General features: G+C 40.4%; 2 protein-coding genes across 2 annotated transcripts in view; both read right to left on the bottom strand.

Moving 5' to 3' along the window:
- The window catches only part of LOC126396068 (uncharacterized), a 737,953-nt gene that overhangs the window by 545,623 nt on the left and 167,403 nt on the right, over positions 1–24,927 (bottom strand). The gene's annotated exons all lie outside the window — the stretch shown is intronic.
- On the bottom strand, positions 12,682–19,513 carry nkx6.1 (NK6 homeobox 1). The gene is made up of 3 exons (XM_050053885.1): positions 18,611–19,513; positions 18,257–18,429; positions 12,682–17,849 (listed from the first exon to the last, which is right to left on the bottom strand). The coding sequence occupies exons 1-3, from the start codon at positions 19,173–19,175 to the stop codon at positions 17,604–17,606; spliced, it is 984 nt and encodes a 327-aa protein (XP_049909842.1). The 5' UTR covers positions 19,176–19,513; the 3' UTR covers positions 12,682–17,603.

Genomic DNA, 24,927 nt, shown 5'->3' with positions numbered 1-24,927 from the left:
TAGACGTAGGCGTTGGCATGGTAACGTTAGATACACAGAAGAGGAGAGCGAGTGTAACGTTACAACCAAGACAGTCAAACGCAACCCCGGAGTTTTAAAACTCAACCGCAGTCAGTGATGACTGATGAGTTTTAGAATAAGGTCACAGTGCTAACGTTAGATAGTAGCGTTAACGTTACTAGTAAGTGGAAACACACAAGGAAGATAACGTTAATGTTTCAAAGGCTACGCTACAGTAGGCTAACGTTAGATAGTAGCCTTAACGTTACTAGTAAGTGGAAACACACAAGGAAGATAACGTTAATGTTTCAAAGGCTACGCTACAGTAGGCTAACGTTAGATAGTAGCCTTAATGTTACTAGTAAGTGGAAACACACAAGGAAGCTAACGTTAGCCATTAGCAACTGGATGCTGTGTTGTCATGTAACGTTATATGTTAGAAGCAAACTAAACACAACGTTAGCTGTCCTGCACAGTCAAACGCAACCCCGGAGTTTTGAAACTTATAACTGATGAGTTTTATAATATAACATAAACGCTAACGTTAGATAGCACTGGTGACTGGCAACAAACAAGGAAGATAATACTGAGGCTCAGGCTACGTTAGGCTACAGTAGGCTAACCGTTAGCAACTGGATGCTGTGTTGTCATATGTAATGTTACATTAGAGGCAAACTCTCTGCGACCATCTCGTCCTGTTTTAGGTCAGGATGAAGCTGCATCAGTCTTCGCCATCATTCGAAAGCAGAGCCAAAGACCGAAGGGAAGAGATGTTACGCGATCGGTTACGTTAGTCAGAGGCCTCCACGTGTGGAAGACAGACAGGACGCTCGGCCAATCATTGTGTTTGGTCCGAATCCAATGATTGGCGGAGTTTTCTTAGAACCATATGAGAATGGTATAATTATGAGTTTTTATCTCTGGTGGAATTCACTTACATTTCAGTGTGCCATCAGCTTATTAATAGCATTTTAACCTAAACAAAGAAAAGTGTAAAATTTCCAGAGAGGTAAGTGTTGCTTTAAATAACCTTTTGAAACAAGTTTATTTTTATGGAAAACATTCAAACTCAAAAGGATTTTAGGTTTAATCAGTGACTTAATGAGATGGAGATTCTAACTGCAAAGATCAAAGGGACAAACACATAATCTGTGACGAGGGGTCGCCAGGTAGACATGGCTTTATTTCAGAGGGTCAGGTTAAGGCTGGGAACAGCTGTGCTGGAGCACCAATCTGCTCCCCAACAAATGCACTTCTTCCTCCTGTTTGATAAAAGCCACAAAAAATGTAGACAGAGTTATAATCCTAAAGATCTCAGTGAACGCGTCTACTACCTGATCTTTACTGCTCTTTGTTTTTTATTCTTATTTATTTGACATATTTAATGAGCATTGTTGGAGGGAGCCTAAGAGCTAACGATGCTTCTCTGTAACTGTGCTTATGGCGATAAATAAATACCTTTAAGTTTCTGTCAGAGCGTATTTTCTGTTTTAAATGAGCCGTATGTGTGATTGTAGGTAGACGTGGCGTCCTACAGTCCTGTCTGCTGTGAACACTGTTTCTGTTCGAGGGTCATGAAAACATAACTCCACATAACACCGCAGTATATTCACAGTGAGTTGTGTAACGTACAGTAGAGCAGCCGCTGCACGTCTCCTCATCAGTGAATGAATCCGTCTCCATTGTTTTAATTTCATTAATGCAGTTTATTACCTTTTTAGTGTCGTCTCAATTTACGACACAGCAACACAGCGTGATGGCACTAATGCCAGCTCTGGAGAGGGTGGAGGAGGTGCAGGTGAGGTGAGGCGGGGGGGTTATACCAGGGAGCCCCCACCCAAATGAATGTATAATCAGGCTTTGATTTCCAGCCTGAGCCCAATCTATTACTTCACTGCCATTTCCTAAGTGTTTGCTCCCCACCCTGACCCTGCCACTTTATCTGTTGCTTTTTATTTGCAGAGTGCATGCTGTCCATATGTTAGCCTAATAGTCGCTATAATTCTTGTGCAGCGGGGCTCGTGTTTTATAAGTCCTGAGCAGGAAGAGAGCGGGGACGGATGCATTTTAATAAAACCCCTGTAGCAACACACTAATGGGCTGACACCCACATATTTGCATAGAGATGAATTACGGCGGGCCGCCTTGACGTGACTTTTAAAATATGATTGAGGAGGTTATTATTGCTGCACTATGATACGTGTTAACAGGTTATTTTAGCGTGGCTAGTGCTAATAAAATTCAGAACAAAAGACTCGGGTGATGAGGGCAGGGTGTTTCATTGCCAGAGTCTACTGAAGGTGCTCATTTTGTCATTACTTAGCCCAGCCTCGCCACCAGCCCCCCCACCTCCTCCTCACTCCCCAGCAGCAGAAATAACCGGCAGTATTTCACAGGCGTCCATCCTTCAGGAGGCCGCGACCGACCTCAGCCTTATAATTAATCACAACACTTTGTGTCTGTTTTATTCGGAGACACTGAAGCTTCAAACTGCTCGTCAGATGGTGGAACGGCGTTTTAATCCCGAAACTGATGGGGGGGGCTGCAGTGTGCAACAGTTCCTGTAAGTTTCTGACATCACACCCACCTCACGTTGCGATTGGCCACAGAAAGTAGGCGGGGTTTCCCAGATATGAGACAGAATTTTGAACTCATCACACTGTTTCCATCTTCAGTCTGACCCTGCGTCCACAAGGGGAGGAGAGATTTGATTTGATTTCATACTCACCTGAATCTTGCATCATTTTAAGTCCCCACTGATGCTTCGCCGTGCAAACACACTGGTGTTGCCGGGGTTTTAAGAGTGGAGTGAAGTAAAAACAAACTACAGTGTTGGATATTTACGGACAAAACAATTCTGAGGAGCTCCTCCAGGAACTACACACCTTCAAGGACTTCTTTACCTGTTAACATTCACACCGCCAGCAGGAACCGTCTCGGCGCCAAAATTTGTATATGTCACTCATAACGATGAGCCAACAATTCATACATATCCCTCATATTTTGGAAAGCTGCAATCATGTGACCAATACATTGCCGGGAGTAAAGAAGGAAGCAGTCCGGTGCGGTCCAGATAGGAGGCAGGACGAGGCGGCAGATGGCTCCCAAAACACAGTCCCTCAAAGAGCTATGATTGTTCCTTGTTCTTAGAGTGCAGACACTTTACAATAAGGCTGGTTCTTACAACTATGAAAAAATCCCTTCAGCCCGAAAACATCTATTGACAGACATGTTGATGTAGATCAGCCTCCATAGCAGCTTCTGTCTCATCTGTAGCGGCTAATTCGGATTTGTGAATTGTCAACCAAAAAAACAAAATCAGTTAAGTGGGCAGAGTCAAAGGTCTGGACCCAAGGAAAGGCAGGGGCTGAACTTCTCTCAGAGCTCTCTTTTGCCAGTGTAGGAAAAAGTATTCAGATCCTTCACTGCAGTAAAAGTACTAATACCACCTTGTGAAAATACTCCATTACAAGTTAAAGTGCTGAATTCATCCTGTTTGTTCCTCTCTTGTCCTGTCTTTCTGCAGCTTTTATGTTTCAAAGACGTGACTGCTCGCTGGACTTGTGATGTGCTCAGCTTGTCAGTCTTCACAGATTTCACACCTACACTAGCTACCAGACCTGACACGTGGTTAGGTTTAGGAGAAAAGAACAGGGTTTGGCTTAAAGGTACGGACACACCAAACTGACATCAAAGAACTAGCGGCGATGAAAGCCAACTGTCTACGTCGTCTACGTCGCCTCACGTTGCCCTGTGTCAGTTGCATTTGAACACACTACACGGACTACATTCGGCGGCCAAGTAGCACGTACGTTCTGCGCCTGCGTGAGAGAGAGCGGAGTGAGAGAGTGGTACATCCTGTCAGCCGAGGGGTTTCCTATCTGTGCAGCCGAGCACCGCAGCACCTCCACGGACTATTACATCCAGACGGTCCCGGTGTTTCCTCCGCAGGCTCCACTTCACTCAGCTGCCCGATAAACCCGCTGCTTCTTCCCACTTTAACCTGAATAACAAACCAGGGCTCGGTGCTCCGGTTGGATCCAAACGGAGAGCCGGGGCTAGCTCAGAGACTAGCGGAGGCTAACTGGCTGTGCTTCCCTCCGGTCATGCTGCGGCTAACGCTCCGCTAGCCGCTCCCAGCTAGCTCCGGTTTGTTATTCAGGTTAAAGTGTGAAGAAGCAGCGGGTCTGTGGGGCAGCTGAGTGAAGTGGAGCCTGAGGAGGAAGCACCGGTTAGCCCCGGTTTCACTACAGGCAGATTCACTCGCTACAGGGGCGAGGAAATAAAACCTGAACAGCCAATCAGAGTGATCTCTTTCACCGACAAGCTCCGCTGCCGATTCAACATGCTCAATCGGCCGAAAAGACGCCGTCGCTGAAGTGCCGACGGTGCGGGACACACCGCAAAAACTAGGGCGACAGACGCTCACCGACGGCCGACCGTCGGCTTGGTGTGTCAGGGCCTTCACAGTCTTACAGGAAGCAAACAGTGGCCTCACGGGTGAAAGTCGGTGGTTGTTGGACCCGTCCGCCACCCCTTTCACCTGCCCTTTTTGATGACTTCAGAGTGAGAACAGGTTTCAGAGATGGGTTGCATTTTTTAGGGCACATAGCCAATAGCAAATGGCACCATTTTAGCGGCAGAAGGGGAGAGGTAAGGCAGGACACACCTCTTTATAGGTGGGGTAGCCCCAAAGGTGAACGTAGGGGAACAGAAACTGAGGATCAGAGGTTTCACATACTGACTATGGAGGCCTGAGAGGGTCAGGTAATAACAACTGAAACAAATTTTGTGTCATTGTAATACTTAATATTACAAATGTACGTTTGACTTTGTCACACATGTTACTGCTGTATAATTGACCCTGTTATATTTACACCCTGGTGTAGAGAAAAACAGTCTGTTGTCAGCTCTGTGACGACGACTTTTTCACCTGATCCAACAGGAGAACTTTCTCACAAACATTCAACATCAACACATCTGGAGATTCATAGTTTTCACTGGACAGGAAGTAACTAAAGCTGTGAGACAAATGTTGTAAAAAGTTAATTTATGTCTGAGATGGAGGAGAAGGAGAAAGTCGCATAAAGTGGAAATACTCAAGCAAAGTACCTGGAGTTTGTACTTCAGCACAGTACTCTAGTAACACTGTGTAAGAGAGATGTTGGAGGGTGAAGCTGCACTGTAATCATCCCGCACGCTGCCTGGATTATGTGTTAACGTGTCGTTCCTGTGTTTGTGATGCGAGGACACCTGTTCATAAGCCAGTGTACAGCAGACAGAGGGAGAGAGGTGAAACATCATTAAAGGAGATTATCTCTGAATAAATACCTGACTGAGGTGAGCACCCAGAGCTGATAACAGATTATATCTCCTCCATCAGATGATCCATGTGTTCAGACGGCAGCAGGTGAGCTCTTCCTCCACCTGCTTCAAAGCCCCACACAGCCTCCCTCAGTTAATGATTCACATAAGTTGTCATTAAGTTGCTCAAGCAGACAGAGCAATTAACACTGACTTTATTTCCGTACCCTATGGGCCGCTGATTATTGCACTCAGTGAGCAGCGCCATGCTGCAGGAATGAATTACATCCTGTCAGAAGGTGGTGCACAATGTTTCCACTCAACCATGAATGTGTGTGTAAAGCGAGGGTGGAGTTTCTTTTTTTAACATTTAGGGGGAAACATATGAAGCAGGAGATCTGGGGTTTTATCCCAAGACATTAGTGCCAAACACTTAGTTTCCTGCATTCAGGTGAATTTGTATATATTAATTTATGGTGGAGATGTCGCTGTACGTCCTGCTTTAACTGTGCTCAGGTAATCGCTCCGTGTTCTTCAGTTTCATGGCAGATTGTAACCGTTACTTTTGAGGTTTCATCCTGTCACCACCTACTTTACATTGCTGTGTCTGTAAGTCATGTCTTGCAGTTTGCCAAGAGAGTCCACTGCTACTAACGTTGGGCAATATGGCCTGAAAATAATATGACAACATTATACTGTGCTGTGATACACGATACATATCTCAATATTTTGAAATCCCCTCTACACGTCTTCAGACTACTAAAATATTAAAATATAAAGCACTGTTATGATAAAGTTAAATAAAGTACAGTAATGAAAAAGTTATTGTATAATAAAGTTTAATAAAGTTCTGTTATAATAAAGTCAAAATAACGTATAATAAAGATAAAGTACTGTTACAATAAAATGAATTAAATTACTGTTATAATAAACTTAAATAAATACTATCACAATAAAGGTAAAGTACTGTTATGACAATCTTAAATATAGTAATTTTATAATTAAGTTAAATGAAGCACTATTATAATAAAAATAAAGTACTATTACAATAAAATTAAATAAATTAGTGTTACAAAAAAGTTAGATAAAGTACTATTAAAATAAAGTTAAATAAATATTATCACAGTTAAAGTACTGTTATGACAAACTTAATTCAAGTACTGGTATAATAAAGATAAAATACTGTTGCGATAGAATTAAATGAATTACTGTGATAATAAAGTTAGATACTACTACAATACAGTTGAATAAAGTACTGTCTCAATAAAGTTAAAGTATAATACAGATAAATAAAAAATTAATTACTGTTAAATAATAAAGTTGAATAAATATTGTCAATATAAAGTTAAATAAAGTAATTATAATAAAGTTTCATAAAGTAATGTTATGATAAAGTTGAATAAAGTGCTGTTATAGTGAAGGTTAAAAAAAAAAAGTTAAAATAAAGTTAAATTATCACCGGTAAAATTAGATAAATAAAGTACTGTTAAAAAATAAAGTTGAATAAATACTGTCAATATAAAGTTAAATAAAGTAGTTATAATAAAGTTTCATAAAGTAATGTTATAATAAAGTTAAATAAAGTACAGTAATAAAAAAAAAAAAAATGACGTAACGTGTTTTCATTGAGGGGCACAAATGCAAGTGATCTAAATACTGAGGTGCACGTGTGTCCCATATTGTCCCCAAAATCTACACCTATGTTTTGAAGGAAGAAAGCAGCGAGGAGGAGGAGGCGGAGGAGGAGGAGGCGGAGGAGGAGGCTGCTGCTCCTTCTGCTGCTGCTGCTGCTGCTGCTGTGTGGCCCACTGGCTCCTCATAATGCAGGCTCCCAAGGCGCTCCTTATCAGAGGAGTCCAGGCGGGTTACTGGGAGATAAGACCACCATTCATGTCTGTGGGAGCCGCAGCCCCCCGTGACACATGTCCTTGTGTGTAATCTCTTGTAGTACACGGTCAACTGAGAGCCTGTCAATGGGCTCTTTATAACGCTGACACATTAGTCACAGCCAGCAAACAGGAACAGATTTAGTGTGGAGTCAACAGGTAGAGCCAGAGCTGCTAACAGGTGGGAGTCAGTTTGTGTTCGTCACAGCAGCGGCTGACACACAGCCGACTGAGGGCCGATCTTACACTGCTTCTCTTTTAAACTTCTACATAAACATCCTTCACTTTCACTCCGACATGCACTCTGCTGCTTTATCCTCATCTGTCACCTGCTAACTCACATCTGAGGGGATGTTAAACCATTTCCCCTTTAATGTTTATATATTTATTTAATTATATAAAGTATTTTCTCTGATCGATTTTCTAAAACAAACACTTTTTAGTTCCATCCTCTCAAATCTGACAATTTGCTTCTTTTTCTGTGTTTTCTTAAACACAATATGATCTAGTTTTAATCACTGCTGAACTTCATGTATCAATGTAAAACCACGTCTCATTATATTTTATAAATAAAGCCAACATATTTCAAACCTCTGTAGGAGTAAAAGGGCCGATTCATGTTGACGCTTGTTTTCGTCCGAGCTCTATCTCTGTCCCTTTTAGCTTTCTTTGTTCTTTTTCTCTTTGTTGATCCTGACCCAGTATCAGCCATAACCACAAAACACACCATCAAATATAAATTCTCTGAATATATGACTCACTACCAAACTTTGCCTCAGAACATGGGAACGAATCAGGCTCCTCCGGTCTGTGTGGTGTAAATCGTTTCATTTGATTCAACCAATCATCAGAAAAATGTTGGCGTTATAGGTTTCTGCAAACCTTGGATAAGTTACATTTGTATGTTATTATGTCGTGGATACTTTGAATATTAATGTTTCCTTATGTTTCAGCAATGCTGTGGGTAAGGTGTGGTTAGGTTTACGCACAAAAATCACTTGGTAATGGTTAGGAAAAGATCGCATTTCAGTTGAAACTAGCTGTTTTCCGTGGCACTATCCTCGGCAGGAAACGTAGAGATGCCTTGGTAAAAACAACAGCTTCTCGTGGCACTATCCCAGCACTAAACACAGCAATGTCTCAATAAAACCAATCACTTTTCACGGTATAATCTCGGCAGGAAACACAGCGAAGTCTCAAACAAAAACAATCACTTTTCATGACACTATCCCGGCAGGAAATGCACCAATGTCTTGGTAAAACAACTGATTCTCGTGGCACTACCCTGGCAGGAAACGCAGCGATGTCTCAGTTAGAAAACAGGCACTTTTGAAACTTTATGTTTCTTTAGGTTTCAACAGTGCTGCGGTAACATGTGGTTGGGTTTAGGCACAAAAGTCACTTGGTGATAGTTGGGAAAAGATTGTGTTTCAGCTCAAACTTCCCTTTTATCGTGGCAAAGAGCTGGTTTTCGTGGCAGCCATGTCTCACTTTTCGTGGCACTATTCCGTCAGGAAACACAGCGATGCTTTGGTAAAAAAAAACAAAAAAAACCCAGCTCAAACAGGGGTCTGCAGCTCGGCAGGTCCCTGTCTAGGTGTCAAAACATCCACCATCCTCTATAGATCCTGATGACAAAGTCAGCTCACATACTATGACGGTTTAGAAATGTTGACATGAAACAAATGAAACGTACAAATGTAACATTCATGGTTTGCAGAGATGTGCAATAAGAACTGGACAGGCATCTATGGTGCTTATTTAGCTCATATTGAGACATCAGTATTAAACTGAGACTGGTTCAGAACCAGTTAAAAACTCTCTGTAGCTGCTTTAATCAGGTCATGTGACCCAGATTGTGATGTCATGTGAACACACCTGTCCTCCAGCTCTCTGCAGGACATCAGACCCCTCCATCCTCCTGCAGTAGCATCAGTATCTGGTGTTGAGAGCTGCACTGTGTCCAGATAACGGCAGTCTGAGAAGTGCTGGGCGGTGTAGAGCGAGCTCAGGCTGGCGGGCTGGCACAGGAAGTGAGTGAACAGATGCTGCAGTGGGTCCCTGAGGGATCAGGGCGGTGGGTGGGGGGGTGGGGTGCTACATGTTCACCACACCTGGAACACATAAAAGCAATGTTCCTCCATCCTCCAACACCTGGAGCCCACAGAGAGCTTGTTAACTCCACCTGGATCCTCACAGTACTGACACCATCAAACTTCACTGTTAACCGTTAACTGTTAACCATTAACGCTGACATCACCGCCCTCCTCCAAATATACAACGATGTAGGTCGTTTGTACAAGAAGCTTATTACGACCCATATTCATCTTTATTGTTCGGCGGCGACCTCTAGTGGTTTAGTTATTATGAGGGGAGCAAAGCAGGAAGTCACGTCACGTAGTACGAAGAACGACAAAGTCTGTGTACGGAGGTGGTCGGGTTGAATGGATGGGTCAAACAAACTCAGGACTTTACACAGTAGACTGCTGTTAATTTCACCTTCAGGAAAAGAAAAGTCACCGATGACTTATTCAGATTTGTAATACTGTGTCGTTATGAAGTTCAGTAAGTAACGTAACAAACACACTTGACTGTGATCTATTTTTAAAACAAACCATGTAGTTTTGGTGTACCTCTCTACTTGCACGATGTAGTGTGACGTATCTGTTTTACAAACTGCACGTCTTTTTACAAATGTCAACTCTATAGTTCCCTTTGCCTACAACCTTAACACAGTCAGTTACTTTACTTTAGTTAGCTTTGTACAGATTGTTAATAGTTTGTTTTTGATCATTTTAATAGCGAGGCTAGCCAGTCAGCTAGCCTAGCTGGCTAGTTGAATGTTAACGGGTTGGACGGGGTGGGTTTTAAAAAACCCTGACCTGCACGTCACTATTAGCTAGCCAGCTAGCCTAGTTGGCTACTAAGAAAAACACTGCCAAGTTTATGTGAAGGTGATCGGCTCTACCAAACACTTAGTGCAAAACAAAACCATAGCGACATTACGTTAGCTAAGCTCAAAAAGTCAGGCTAACAATGGTTCCACACCGAGTGACTAGCTAACTTTGCTAAAAGTTATCTGAGACACTGCATACTGACAAAAAGCTAACTTTAAAAAGTGAAGTAATTTACTTAAAGCTGAAAAAGCACTGGAGGTGAAGTGAACGTTAGCCAACTTCACTGACAGGAACTTAAATAAACAACACTTTTCACATTTAGCTTTGTACATATTACGAATAGTAGTTAACATTCATTTTGTATGTAGTGTTTTTGATCATTTTAATAGTGAGGTTAGCGAGTTAGTTAGCTTAGCTGGCAACAACGGGAGCGTATCTATGTTTCCCGGGTTCTATGTTCCCCACTTAACCCTGCAAAAAAGGTTCTATGTTCCCCACTTAACCAAGCCGGAAACATAGAACCTTTTTGGTTGAGCAGGGAACATAGAACCCGGGAAACGTAGAACCCGGGAAAACGTAGGAATGACCCCACAACAAAGATGAAGTAACGTTAATGCACTGCCAAATTTATAAAGAGGGTGGTCAGCTCTATGGAGTTTTACTGATCGCTTTCATAAGNGGTTCTATGTTCCCCACTTAACCAAGCCGGAAACATAGAACCTTTTTTGGTTGAGCAGGGAACATAGAACCCGGGAAAACATAGGAATGACCCCACAACAAAGATGAAGTAACGTTAATGCACCGCCAAATTTATAAAGAGAGTGGTCAGATCTATGGAGTTTTACTGATCGCTTTCATAAGATGGTGTACATCAGTCACTTTAATTTTTGGCAGCAAAAACAATAGATATAGAAACATATCTAAGGTAAAAGAGAGCCATTGGGACCTAGTGTTAACTAAACTCTGACAGCCAGGCTAACATTGGTGCTACACCGAGTGACTAGCTAACGTTAATAACTGTTATCTAAGACACTGAGGTGATTATCAAAATGCTCAAAATACTATAAAAAGTTACGGTAAACCTTTAACAAAATGTGTCAAGCCCATTGTGAAAGGTGAAGACACTAACTTAAACATAAGATAAACAGATGCCAGTTTTGACAGTTAGCTTTGTAGCCTATATTTACTGTTCAGTGTTTTTGATCATTTTGATAATACCTCAGTGTCTTAGATAACCGTTATGCTGCATTCACACTACAAGCAACACAGCAACAGGCCACAAATCAGTTTTTAATGGAAGGTGGTGACATGAAGCTACTGATGGGCGTGGCGTACTAGAAACAAAAGTTGAGCTGGCCTCAACTTTCTCAGCGCTCCTGTGATGTGGTGAAGTGTCAATTAATCATATGGTTTGTTTTTCAGCAACTGTACTGTGTTAACTTGTGTTAGCTAACCCTATGCTAGCTTTCTGCACATTGCAGTGCACACAGAGAAGCTGTGGGGCGGCGAAATGTGATGTTAAAATGGGGCTCATACACTGATTGTAAGCACAGATATTTTAATAACCATATACAAACTTTAAATGACGTTCAGTTGAAATGTTTTGTGGCCAGTAGACACACATACAAGCCCGTGACAACGTAGCTATGGTAATGAGTGCTTGGGCAGCACTTCATGGCCACTTAGTGAAAATGTCGCTGGTAACATTCTTGCTGTGTGTCTCATAGTGTGAACGCAGCATTAGCAATGTTAGCTAGTCAGTGTAGAAACAATGTTAGCTTGATTTTACGAGCTTAGCTACCGTTTATTTTTAACACTTTGTGTTTTGACGATCTTGCAGAAGTGAGCAGTAAAGCTTCATAGACCTGACCGCTGTCCTTATCAACTGAACAATGCTTTTCTTTGTTTTTAAAGGCCAGCTAGGCTAGCTCTGGCTAATCTAAGCTATTAAAAGAAACTGAGGTGATTATCAAAATGATCAAAAACACTTTATACAAAACGAATGGTGAATACTATTAACAGTATACGTAGCTAACTGTGAAAAGTAAAGTAACTGTAGGATGAAATTAGCACTAGAATCTCGAGAAATAATCCAGAAGCAACATAAACGATGTTGTTCGCTAAGGTTGGAGGCCGAGGTAACGTTACTGTTGGGTTGACAGGAAGTAAACAAATATGTAGTTCATAAAACGAATAGCCTCTGCCACACTACATTGAGCAAGCAGTCAACTGCAACCGTTTCACAATGTTAACCACGTGTTTAAAACTGCCACAGTTAACGGTCATATGAAACTTACGGTATTTATACTCAAAGTTAGATGCAGACACGGACAGATCCCTCTGTTTGAACTCAAACAACCACTGACTTTGACCCAGGAGGTTGGTGTTCACTTCTAAAGCCAAACCCTGTTCTTTTTTCCTAAACCCAACCATGTGTCTTTATTGTTGAAGGAAAAAAAACGTCAATTCACAGTGCTGTACCGATGTAGTGCTTTTATTTTGAAAGAGACTGTATGCAAACTGTACATTTCCTGTGGAAACGGAAGTGTATTTTGAAAAGACCCAACGTCAATATGTGTGAGTGAGAATGTGTTGGCTGTTCTGTGAATATCAAGTCATGGATGGCGACAGTTCAGAGACAGGGGGCCCCTGGGCAGAGATATACAAAGGGTCCCACCAGCTCTCCTACACAGGAGCAAGACATATGGATTATGTGGTGGTTTGGGGTCTCTTTGTAGATATGTATCTTTGTGGTTTTGTGTTTCCTTGTTTTGCGTCTCTTTGGGGTGAGTTTGTGTCTCTTCCTGATCGGTACGTATTAATTCATTCTGCTCTCATGCACTGTTTGTACGTTTTCCTACGAAAAGTAATACATCGAAATACTTACATACCCTCTGTAATGATGAAGCAGTAATTCATGCATAACCACTGTAATTTGGAAGGCTGCGATCATGTGACCAATATGCTGACGGGAGTAAAGAAGGCAGCGGTCCAGTTAGCGGGCAGGTTGGGGTGGTGGAAGGGTCACAGAATGAGCCTGGTCTTACTCAGAAGTCATCAAAATCAGAAACGACGAAAAAGGCATCCTTCCACATCGGCATGATATGCGGCCGGTTACCGTTATGGTTTAATGGTGCCCAGCGGCGTCAGGGGGAAACACGGCGTGACAAGGACGACAGCTAAGGCGGCGAGGGATCAACAAAGGCAGGCGGCAGGAGAGGCAGATGGATCCAGTAACCACCAACTTTCACCCAAGGAAGTGGTGCTCGCGTCACGTAAGGTTCTAAAGCCAAACCCTGTTCCTTTTTTCCAATACTCAACCACAAAACATGAATTTGCGGTGTTGTACTGACGTAGTGCTTTTATTTTGAAAGAGACTGTATGCAAACTGTACATTTCCTGTGAAAACAGAAGTGTATTTTGAAAACAGACAATGCATGTAACAGGCTGAAGTTGACACGGCGTCCCAGAACGTCAACAACCAACACACCCAGGGTACCTTGGACGTCATATGTGGACGTGGAAAGTCCATGACCAAACGTGGACATGTGACGAGGTCACAGTGAGGATGTGTCGAGTGTTCAGAAACATTTGAACATTGAATCTTTTTTTTTTTTTTTCTTATTTAAACCAAACCTCTGTATCTTTACGTTAAGGACGGAACATCATCTGTAGGACACTAATTTGTTGGACATCTTACGAACTGTAGGTTGGCATTTTTGCAGGATATCAGACGAACCGTAGTGCGAGGACACATTGGTTAATTTGATGTTTGACATTTTACAAATGAAGGCCAAGGGGCCCCTGACACTTTGGGCCCCTGGGCCGATCCCCAGTAGACCTGTTCAGTAATCCATCCACGGCAGACACATAAACTTCACCAGATGTAATAATATGATACCGAACACTGTCAGACACGGTACTAAATATCAGAGGAAACCATCAGAGGACACGGGAGATACAGCTGTGTTTCGTTGGCAAAATATAAAATAGAATTTAAAATAATATATGTGATTAACCCAGCGACACACAGAGGCTCTGGCTCAGGGGCCCCTGACCTGTCGGGCCCTCTTAAGGCCGTGTCAGTAATCCATCTGTGCTGCAGATAAACAAAGTCTTGGTTCAGGTTGTTAATAACTCGTTCTCAGTGGAGGAGCTCAAAATGCTCAGCTAAGAGTGAAATAATGCAGAATAATCTGTATTATTGGATTATAATTATTGACGCATTTATTTTTTGTCCTGATGTTCTGATTTGTGATTTTATTGGTTTTATTATTTCGACTGATTTCTCCTGTTTGTTTTTACATCATGACCTGATGGCCTCACTCTCACTGTGTCAAATATTTCTCATTAAATGTTTTTGTTTCTATAAAAAGGCAGAAGAAGGTGAAAACGTTTGTTATGAGTCTTCAGATGTCTCATTTTACCCTCAGACGTCCAGCTCACTGAGACAGACACCAGAGAAAATCACAGAATCAGCTCAATGTTTCACATTTCTGTTCGAAGGCTGACGGAGTGTAACGTGTGCAGAGCAGCCGAGATGAGGTGGTGAATCTCATAGACAGATTATTTTTTCATTCTAACTCCTGTTGTGCCTAAATTCAAATAAATCAGTTAGGACCAACGACTGTCTTTCTAAATGTAATAAAAATATTTTTATCATCAACATTTAGAGCCCAACGTGACGTCTTCAGATGTCTCCTTCTGTCTGACAAAAAGATTTTCAGAGATTTAAAACAAAAAAAGGTTTTTGTTTTGTTTACATTTCTGTTTGGTAATAATGACTGAAACAATAAATCAAAATAGCTGCAAATTAATTGTCTGTTAATAAACTAATTATTCAGCTAATTGTTTCAGCTCTGTTTTATGATTTTTGGTTTTTCTTGGTGTCACTATATTTAAAATGAAAGAATAAATTTAACACATTTTTTGTTGTATTCCTCTACGCAGGACGAAGGTTCCCAACCTGAGGGTCAGGAGCCTGTGAGGGGCCACAGGATGACCCTCAGGGGTCGTCATGTTGCAGGTCCTCGGCTCTGGGACAATTATTCACATCTGAAAATCTACAGCAATGATGTCGAGGTGAAAACACTGTGAAGCAGCAGCAGATTATGTTCTCAGCTCAGACGGCTGCCTCTGACTCTGCTCTGCACGGCACACTAATAAAACAACTTAACTTTAAACCATCCTTTAAAAAAGCTGCTGTTTGATTTCAGCTCAAATAAAGAAGCAGAAAAACGTCGGGTCATGAACAAACTGCTGAGTCACAGTTTGAAGATGAAGCTCGAGGACGACAAGAAAATGTGCTTTAATTTAATTACTATTTAATTTGAATTCATTATTTAGATTAAATGAACTATAAATTGAATTAACAGGATTTACATGCTGCATGTGAAGGAATAATTTATATTATTGAACTGTCATGTTGGTCTGTTTTATCTCCTTTCTGTCTAAGCTGCATTTCTTGCATGAAAGGTGTCGTATATATATATATATTATTATTATTACATTGAGCCTGTAGCATGTTGTTTATGTGTATGGTGAGTTGTGGAATATTATTTCTGTTCACATGAACCTGATAATAAATGCCATTAAAAACATTTTAGAAAGACAATAAAATAAAAACCATGAAGGTCTAAATGTTTCGCAGCTTCAGAACAAAATAACACAGCTGAATAAAACACTGCTGAAATTCTAAATTATGAATTAATAAAAAAACAAACAGGCAGAATAAATCTTATGAACCCTGATGTTCTTTAAAATATCAGAGAACAAATTCAGGATTTTGTTAATTTCATGACACATGATTTTACACGTCTTCTGTTTGAGTTAAATAAATCAAATATATCTGTGACAAATGTTTTAAGGCGACATTAAACCTCTAAAATCATGATTATACAACAGTTTGTACATTAAAGGTGAGCAGGAGGTTAGAAATGTCTCATTAAAACATATTTGTTCATATCAAACATGAGATATTTCGTTATTCTGTGTTATAATAAAAAATATTGTTTGTGTTTTGTGCAGTTTGAGTGAACAGTCATCACTTTGATTTCCGCATTTTGGGTTTTAGCGAAGCCAAGAAAAGAAAAAGAATTTTTTTAAGAAGACAAATTAATTTTTCGATATTAATATTACTCCATCATCGTGGTGTGTGAGAGGAAATGCGTCACAAAGAGTTAAAACAGCCATCACGTGTCATCAGTGTTTGATCGCAGCTGATAAAGTCTCCAGGTCATTAAAGCTCCAGACCCCGAGGAGAGGAGCTCATCGCAGCCGGCAGAGAGGCGCCTGTTCCCGGCTCAGACAGCGCGCACACCCCGGTCTATCACAACCCAAATCATCCGCGCATCATTTCATTTAGAACTTTATATCTTTCGTTCCTAAATATTATTTTCAGAGTGGTGTTGTGATGAGACACGTGACCCGCAGCAGCAGTTACATCCGGATCCACATGTGATGAATTAAAGATCAGCTGGCTGCAGGTCGCTTCACTGACTTTCAATTTGGGAGAAAACGAGCTGCTGATGAAACCGTGAAGCTTCACACCGACAACTTATTGGCTTTTTTTTCTACTCCTCCTCCTCTCAACATTCAATTTAAATTGTCACGATTTTTATTTTTAAAATAAATAAAATCTGGATGTTTTTTCGTTTGAGCGCAAATTTCCGCTTTTTTTTTTATCTGTGCTTTAAAGTCCTCTCAGCAATGTTTCAGAGTTTAAAAAATATCTGTAAAATAAAATTAAAAAACAAAAAGAAAATTAAATAGGCTAAAACAGAAAAGGCCTGAAATGATCTCAGCAGCGAGTCCCATAATAATAATAATAATAACAATAATTAGATATGTGATGGCAGCATCGCATAATAATCTAACGGGGGTTAAATAATTAATATTGATTAAAATATTCGATTAAAGCAGATGATTTATCGACCGCTCTGCCCGTTAAATGAATTCATTAATCAATGCCGTCATTAATGAATTAAACACGTGTATTAATTAAAATGTTCCGGCTGAAAACAACAAGCAAACATTTGAGTTTTTATTAAATAAAAGTGCATTACATTGACCCGCCATGATACACAGCTGCAGGCTTCACTCACAACTTCAGACATATAAATAAAAATGTGAGGAAATATTCGGCTGTATGTACAGGTGCGTGTGGTGCGTTCAGGGGCGGGTGAAGAGGCCTTCGCGGACCCGTTGAAGGGTTTTTTGTTTGTTTGTTTCTGTGAATACAAAACGAACTAAAAGTGTTTGTTTGTTTTCTTTAGCTGATCTGTACAAAATCTGTCTTTACACATGAATGATTCACAGCAGGATAATTTCTATCGGACACAACTCACGTTTCTATTTACAACTTTCTGACTTTCTCTTTTTGAAGGGGCCACAAAGTGTTCGTCCCGACAGGAAGTCCTCCGTCCGCGTGCACAAAAGGAAAAAGAGACAGAAAAAAATCATCTTGAGCTGTGACTCCGGGAGTTCAGTGTCATTTCCCACAAACGGAAACCAAGAATTAGGAGCTGTCGTTCTCCGACGTGTGCAGCAGCAGCGCCGAGCCCGGCTTGTGTTTCTTCAGCAGCTGTGTGATCTTCTCGTCGTCTGAGTTCGGGTCCAGAGGTTTGTTGTAGTCGTCGTCTTCGTCCTCGTTGTCCGAGGTGCCCTTCAGCCTCTCGGTCTCAGAGTCCTGCTTCTTCTTGGCGGTGGCCATCTCCGCCGCGTGCTTTTTCCTCCACTTGGTCCGTCTGTTCTGGAACCAGACCTGCGACACACACCCGCAGAGCCCCGGTCACTTTCCACCTCAACAGGCTCACACACACTCACACACACACCTTCATTTTATGTGTCAAGCTGCTGGATTCACTCTGCGTTATAAAATAATTATAAATATTAACATGTTTTAAATAAAATGCTGCAGTGAATATGGAGCAGCTCGTGCACGCGGCCTCCTGCGTCACATTAGACCCTGAGAAATAAACTCAAACTCATGCAGCAGAAAAATATCACAAATAAATGTTTAAAAATAAAAAGCGTTCATTTGCATTTACACACAATTGTTTTTTCTAACGTGGAATTAAAACAGGTTTTAAAAAGGACACATGCACGCGGAGGGAAATTATAATTGATCATGTGTAATGTGTGTGTGTGTGTGTGTGTGTGCAGGTTTACCTTGACCTGGCTCTCGGTCATGCCCAGAGAGTAGGCCAGCCGCGCTCTCTCCGGCCCCGCCAGATATTTAGTTTGTTCAAAAGTCTTTTCCAGAGCGAATATCTGCTGCCCAGAGAACGTGGGTCGCGTGTGTTTCCGTTTCCCGTCTTTATCCAGTAACACGGAGTTCTGATCTGAAACAACACAAACACAGTTATTGATTAATGTTATTTATTAATGAGCAGATAAATTCAGATTGTTGCGGCTCGGCCTCAGAGACGCTCCACACGGCCCTGACCTCGGCCCGCAGCGAGTCTCACTTTATTCTGCTTATTCTAATTATTGTGATTAAGATGTGTCCGCGCGCGCACTCACGGGGTGAACACGCGAATCTGGCGTCCCTCCAGTGCGGGCTCTGCATGACTCCCGGCCAGAAGATCGGCGTCCTGCCCGGGAGGTCCGCCAGGGGTTTCGGGTACCGGGCCACCGCCACCGCGGCGGCGCTGGGGCTGAAGTAAAGTCCGGGAGGCGGCGGCGGGCTGAGGCTGCTGAACCGGGGCAGCCCCGACAGGATCCCCGCCGAGGAGGAGGCGGCGGCGGCGGCGGCCACCGCCACCGTGGCGCCGGTGCTGGCGGCGGTGGGCCGGCTCAGGATGTCGTTTATTCCGTGAGGGGTGGCGGAGGAGCATTGCTGCGGGGAGCCGAGCCCCGAGGACAGCCCCGTGGAGCTCTTGATCCCCGGGGAGGACACGGCCATGCCGCCCGGGTTCGGAGAGGTGGTGGCCGGTGAGGTAGAGGAGTTGGGGCCGGTGGAGGAGAGCGGGTACGCCGGGTACAGCGGGGTCTTCATCTCGGTCATGCTGTGCAGAGCTGCTAAAGGAGGGGTGCTGAGGAGGAAGGCGCTCTGTCGGGACCCGTCCATCTGACCCACCGCTAACATCAGGACCACTTCTGTGCAGGATCCGGGGCCGGCTGGAGCAGGTCTCTGCGGGTCTTTGGGGCCCTGCGCACCTGACAGAGTCCAGACTACAACTAAAGCACGACCCGCTGCTCTCTGGAGTCACAGTCAAAGTCCATCTCAGGCTCGAGCTCACAGCAAAATCCAAAATCCTAACTTTCAGAAAGAAGCCCCGGGAAGAGGCGCGTGCACCGCGGGAGGAGCTGAGAGAGATCCGGATCGGGTCCAGGTCCGGACCAGGAGCACAGAGAGACACTTTGTGTGCTGAGTTGAAGAAGTTGTGTGAGATAATAAAACATGATCATCTGTTGTGTCTATTAGCTCTCAGCCCAAACTTTAGAGGAGAGCAGAGCTGGGGGGGAGTCTCTGCTCTCATTGGCTGAGCTGACCGTGACGTAGGGCCGTCTGGATTTCGGAGAGGATCCTGATTGGCTCAGCAGCTCGGCTCTGGTTTACAGGATTAAATAATGTTTAATAGAGTTTTTATAAAAGAAGATTTAAAAGTCAGCAGATGTTTTAAATTGTTATAACAAAGATAATAATTTATTTAATAGAGCTCATTAAGTAAAATAAATAATTAGAAGTTAAAAATAATTTGACACATTAATGTAGCTACTTTAAATGTTTTAACTAAAATGAGAAAAAAAATCATGCATTTTTTATAATTTAAAGAAAAAAGTCTATTTGAATTTAATTTTCATTAATATTCAACCTGTAACATTAATCATCCATCGTCAGTTTGATTTTCTGTCATTTCATCAAAATATGACAAACTTTCTTTTAAAGAATAATAATATCTGATGTTAAATTGACTTTTTTGTTTTTATAAAAGATTTAAAAGTCAGCAGATGTTTTTAAGTTGTTATAACCAAAACTATAATTTAAACGATATATATAATCAAGTGCTCATTGTTGAGTAAAGTAAATCATTAGAAGTTAAAAGTAATTTAAATATTACTTTAATTAACTTTAATGAACTTTAGAGATTTAAAATAAGATGAAACAAAATTCATTTTTTTTATATTTTAAAGTAAAAAGTCTATTTACATTTAATTTTCATTTATACTCAATATGTAAATAATCAATCATCATCTGCATACACGTTGATTTTCTGTTCTTTCATCGAAACATGACAAAATCTCTTTTTAAAAATAACAATATTTGTGTCTTTTATTATTTTTCACACATCAATAAAACTGCAGAGAAACACGTGACCATAACTGTGGAGCAGTTCATCTCCAGACCAGCAGGGGGCGTCCTGCTTTGCATTTAAAAGAAAAATCGGATTTTTAAAAAATAATTTTCCACGTGAAGTTGAATATTTATTTTTAGTTTCAAAAAGCTCGACAGCTTCGCAGTAAAATATTTGTGTATGACATGAGAAGAAATATAATCTACGAAAATTTACATCAGATCACGCAGAACATTACACAGTGTACGTAAACACGTACGTGTATGTCGTCTGTCAGGTTTAATATTCTTGAGGTGTTTCACTTTTAATATCAGAGCGGATCATCTTGTTTACAAAACTTCCTCTGGAGTAAAATTGGTTTAATAATTTCAGACATTTATTCTGAAACAAATCCTTTAAATGTGAAAACATACGGGGTCCTCAGGATGCCAAAAGTTCAAATGTTTATTATTGTTTTTAATTTACCGTAGTAGCATCAAATGTAATTAATTAAATAATAACATCTGTCTGAATTTTTTTTTTGTCTCAAACATTATTGGATCCTCTGAAAATACGTCAGTAGTTTTTTGGAGCATCTGTACTTTACTTGAGTTTTTATATTTCTGTCAACTTTCATTTTTACTCTGGCACACTTCAACACATTTCAGTAAAAGTATTTACTCCATGTATTTCTATGTCGTAGGCATTTTTGTCATGTCATTACAAATAAATAAAAAGGTTTGGCCGGTGGTGTAAGGAAGTTACGACTTAGTGCACGCTACCGTGCACGTATTGTCTCAGAGATTTGACTTGTGACAACATCAACATGCCCTAAAACATCGATTAAAAGCCTGGTCCCATGAAACACCCAGTCCCTTTTACCGACCCGCTGTGGCTACACATTCAGACAAATTCAGGCCCGTCTCAAATAGAAGCCTGCTCTGGTTACCAAGCAGTTTGTTTTCTGCCGGAGCTCAATCAAATGAATAATTCATGACTGATTTATTATCTGAAGCCTTATTTTTCTACAGTAATATCCATACTGCTTTAAATCAACAATTTGACAAATTTCAAAATTCAACAAATCAAAATGCTGAGCAAGTGTTTTGTGTGAAAGGAATTAAAGGCCTGTCTCAAATATAGGCTCATCACTGCGTATCTGACAAACATATCAAAGAAAGTAAGAAATGAATCACTTAATTGTTCGTTTTTATAGTATATTAATAGATTGTATAGCTTACGTAGAAAAAGCATATAGTTTTGTTTTATATAATTACTGACTATTTAAAAAAAGAAGACAGAATGACACGGATTGGTTCGATTTTTTCAGGACATATATAGCAAATGTTTTTAAATGAATAATATATATATATATATTTTATCATTTATCTTTGAACACAGGTTTATTTCCGAGGTGGCAATCTGGATCACTTGCAGGGGCCCGCTCTCTCTACGGGCCCCCCCACCCCAGGGGCCCCAGAGCAGTCGCACTGCCTGAACTGTCCTTATGTACGCCCCTGGGTCTGCCCAGTGTCTTTCTTCAGGTGTAGCATACACTCCGGTCTTAAGGTGGTGGTCATGTTAAGAAGAAATACAAATAGTTTTTCAATACTTGATTGCATTTGATGTAATAAAATGACTCTTAAGTGCAGTAAATATCAGACACTCAAGTAATACTCTAATACTTTCACCTGGAGGCCACCAAAGCCATTTCCTGGTGAGATATCTGTACTTGTACTCAAGTGTGGCGTTCAGGTGCTTCATCCACCGCTGGAAAAATGCACAAGGACTCACAAGACAAAGGTCATGTGACCGACAGACAGAGGCTAGTTTCAGTAGCTTCACCAGCTCCTGTGTTTGTAGAAGGTCCATCAGTAAAACCACAAGACAAATATGCAGAAAGGACATGTTTCCTCTGTTCTTTGACTTGTTTCAAGTTTTGACAAATTGTGATATTAACAAAGCAAAAATGTGAAATATTAAAAAGAGAGAAAAATAACATTAACATCATTACATTTTTTAAATTTTCTGTCACTTCATGTTCAGGTTTGTCTCAGTAACCATCAGCTCTTATTCCAACTCACTGTTTCTCTCTGTTGTCAGTTGTTTTCAGCTGTTAAACACGTGAGTCAGTCGCAGTATATGTTTCAATTATTTAATAGTTTTCACTGATTGTCTTTCAGGTAGTTTATTTTCCAGAGATCACTGTGTATTTATAAAAGATTTTTATTTACAGAGTGTTTCAGACAACACATCCTCAGTGCCACCTCCTCACATATCCACACACACACACTCACACACACACACACACACACACACACACACACACACACACACACATATAGGCTATATATATATATATATCAGTATATATAAATGTATAAATGTAGGGAGTATATATATATATATATATATAAAGGTAAAGGTAAAAAGTATTTGAATATATAAATATATAAAGGTGAGCAGTGTATATGTTGTGCCGTGCAGAGCTTGACTTTATTTGACAAAGACATTAAAAGGCAGATCAGTTAAATAAGAAAAATGTTTGTGGCATTTAAAACTTCACAAATTTAAATTTAAAACTATTGAATGACGTTTAAGGCTGTTTATATTTATACAGTTTAATTCAAAGAGTATTTCAGGAGCTGTAAACACCCTGTACATTTACATGTTGGTTCCTTCTCATGATGTCAGGTAGTAATTAAAGATAACATGTTACTGTGACACACTACAGTGTAAATACCAGTACAACCAGTCCAGGTGTGTCCTGAGTCACCTGAGGACAGGTAGAGCAGGAGGACGAGGCCTCCAGCTGGACATCTGAGTGTCTTTTAGAGTCTATATGCTGTCTGTGATGTGTGACACGTACAAACATGAGACATAAATAATCCATTCATTGATCGACAGGAAAATAGTCTCTGATAATTCTGATGATTTATAAATCAATTAATTCGTAATTCTCAGGTTTAATGTGAAGATTTTCTTTTTCATTTCAGACTGAATCTCTGAATTTATCTCCTGATGAGACGAAACAATTAATAAAAATAATGTCATAATAAAAATCATGAGAGAAACAGTCGTGAACACTCGACTCAAATGTTTCCAAACTAAATTTTAATTACTTTTTACACCTGTTGTCTTCAATGAAATGAAATAATTTCCTTAACACCAAACTTCAGCTACAATATTATATTTTCCATATAAATAAGTTTCTGTGTAAATATTTGACTTATTCTGCTGATATTCAGACCTGTCTGTGAACACAGTGGTGCAGCAGCGCCCCCTTGTGTCCATCATACATCACTACACTCAGATCAGCTGCTGCAGTTTGGACGGTTTGACTTAAATATTTGAAGTTTCATTCTCCACATTTATACAGATCAGTTTGTCAAAGTAAAGTTTACTCCAATTACACAGAATAAAAATACTCCATTACAAGTTAAAGTCCTGCATTACGGGAACAAGTCTCAACTTAAAGTTTAATATTTACCATATTTACATTATTTGACTGTTTAATATTAATCTAATACACATAAACATTTAATGTCGCTGCCCCCACATAATAAATACAATTCTTCTGTTGGGTAAAATATTTTTATTTGAAGCTCAGTCAAGAAAAAAGTTGAGTTTCCTGAAAACTTTCTTACGGAAAGAATTGTTGCTACAAATGTTTGTAAAGTTGCACAACAAAACATTAATGGGAGAAAATTTGCTCCAGTGAAAAGTGTAACTCTATATATGTATAATTAACTTTATTTATTTTACTATTAACTTATTTAAAATGCTGATTTGATGCTACTAAATTTATGTCTTACCTTAAATCCACTCTGGTCTGTGAAAGTCTGACTTTTGTTTCTCTTTGTGAGACCATGTCGTCATGTTGTGAAAACACTGCTGTAAATTCACTGACTGCATTACATGCTGTATTTAAATACAATGTCAAGGTACTTTACCCACATATAAACAACAGGTGCACTTTGTGATTGTGACAGGGAAACTGTGGAGCGTGTGTTAATGTCACTTCTTTATTATAATTTAATATAAAATAACCGAATAACTATTGGACACTGATATTTTATTTAACTGACATTAGGACTTGTTAAGTTTTGATTTTGCACAACGATGTTCAAGTATTTAAATAATTGGAAGTATTTTATAATTTATTACACACTTGAGACTATTAAAAATAAACCCATCGTCTCCATGTGAGGACATCTTTTTCCTCAAAGACTGTTTAGTTTTTAACTAGTCCATACGCATTGAGTGCACAGTTGCCCACGTATAGTTTCACATGGTGTGTGTTTGGGATACAGGTCATAGGAACAGATTAAATAGTCAACTGAACCCATAAAGAAGAGCAATGTATTCAGACAGAGTGTTTGTGAATTTAATAGTACGATTGCTTTATTGAAAGTACAGTAGTACCATTGCCAATAGTGGGATAGTTAGTGGGCTAAAACTGTACATTAGTAGTTGAGGTAGCACGTTGAAAGGCAGATAGTTAAAGTGTTTATATGTTGTATTGACTTCAAAGTGGGGCGCACTGGTAGTTCACATGGGAAA

This window comes from Epinephelus moara, chromosome 9 (assembly GCF_006386435.1).
Source record: "Epinephelus moara isolate mb chromosome 9, YSFRI_EMoa_1.0, whole genome shotgun sequence".
Taxonomy (NCBI): domain Eukaryota; kingdom Metazoa; phylum Chordata; class Actinopteri; order Perciformes; family Serranidae; genus Epinephelus; species Epinephelus moara.
This window is presented reverse-complemented; position numbering and strand designations above follow the sequence as displayed.

What these genes read in the sequence shown, in the direction of transcription:
- nkx6.1 (XM_050053885.1), bottom strand. Translation starts at nt 19,175, where the DNA reads ATGTTAGCGGTGGGTCAGATGGACGGGTCCCGACAGAGCGCCTTCCTC. An exon ending in CAGATTCGCGTGTTCACCCC is followed by an intron (nt 18,430 to 18,610) that starts GTGAGTGCGCGC and finishes GTGTTGTTTCAG; the next exon opens with ATCAGAACTCCGTGTTACTG. An exon ending in TGACCGAGAGCCAGGTCAAG is followed by an intron (nt 17,850 to 18,256) that starts GTAAACCTGCAC and finishes TGTGTGTCGCAG; the next exon opens with GTCTGGTTCCAGAACAGACG.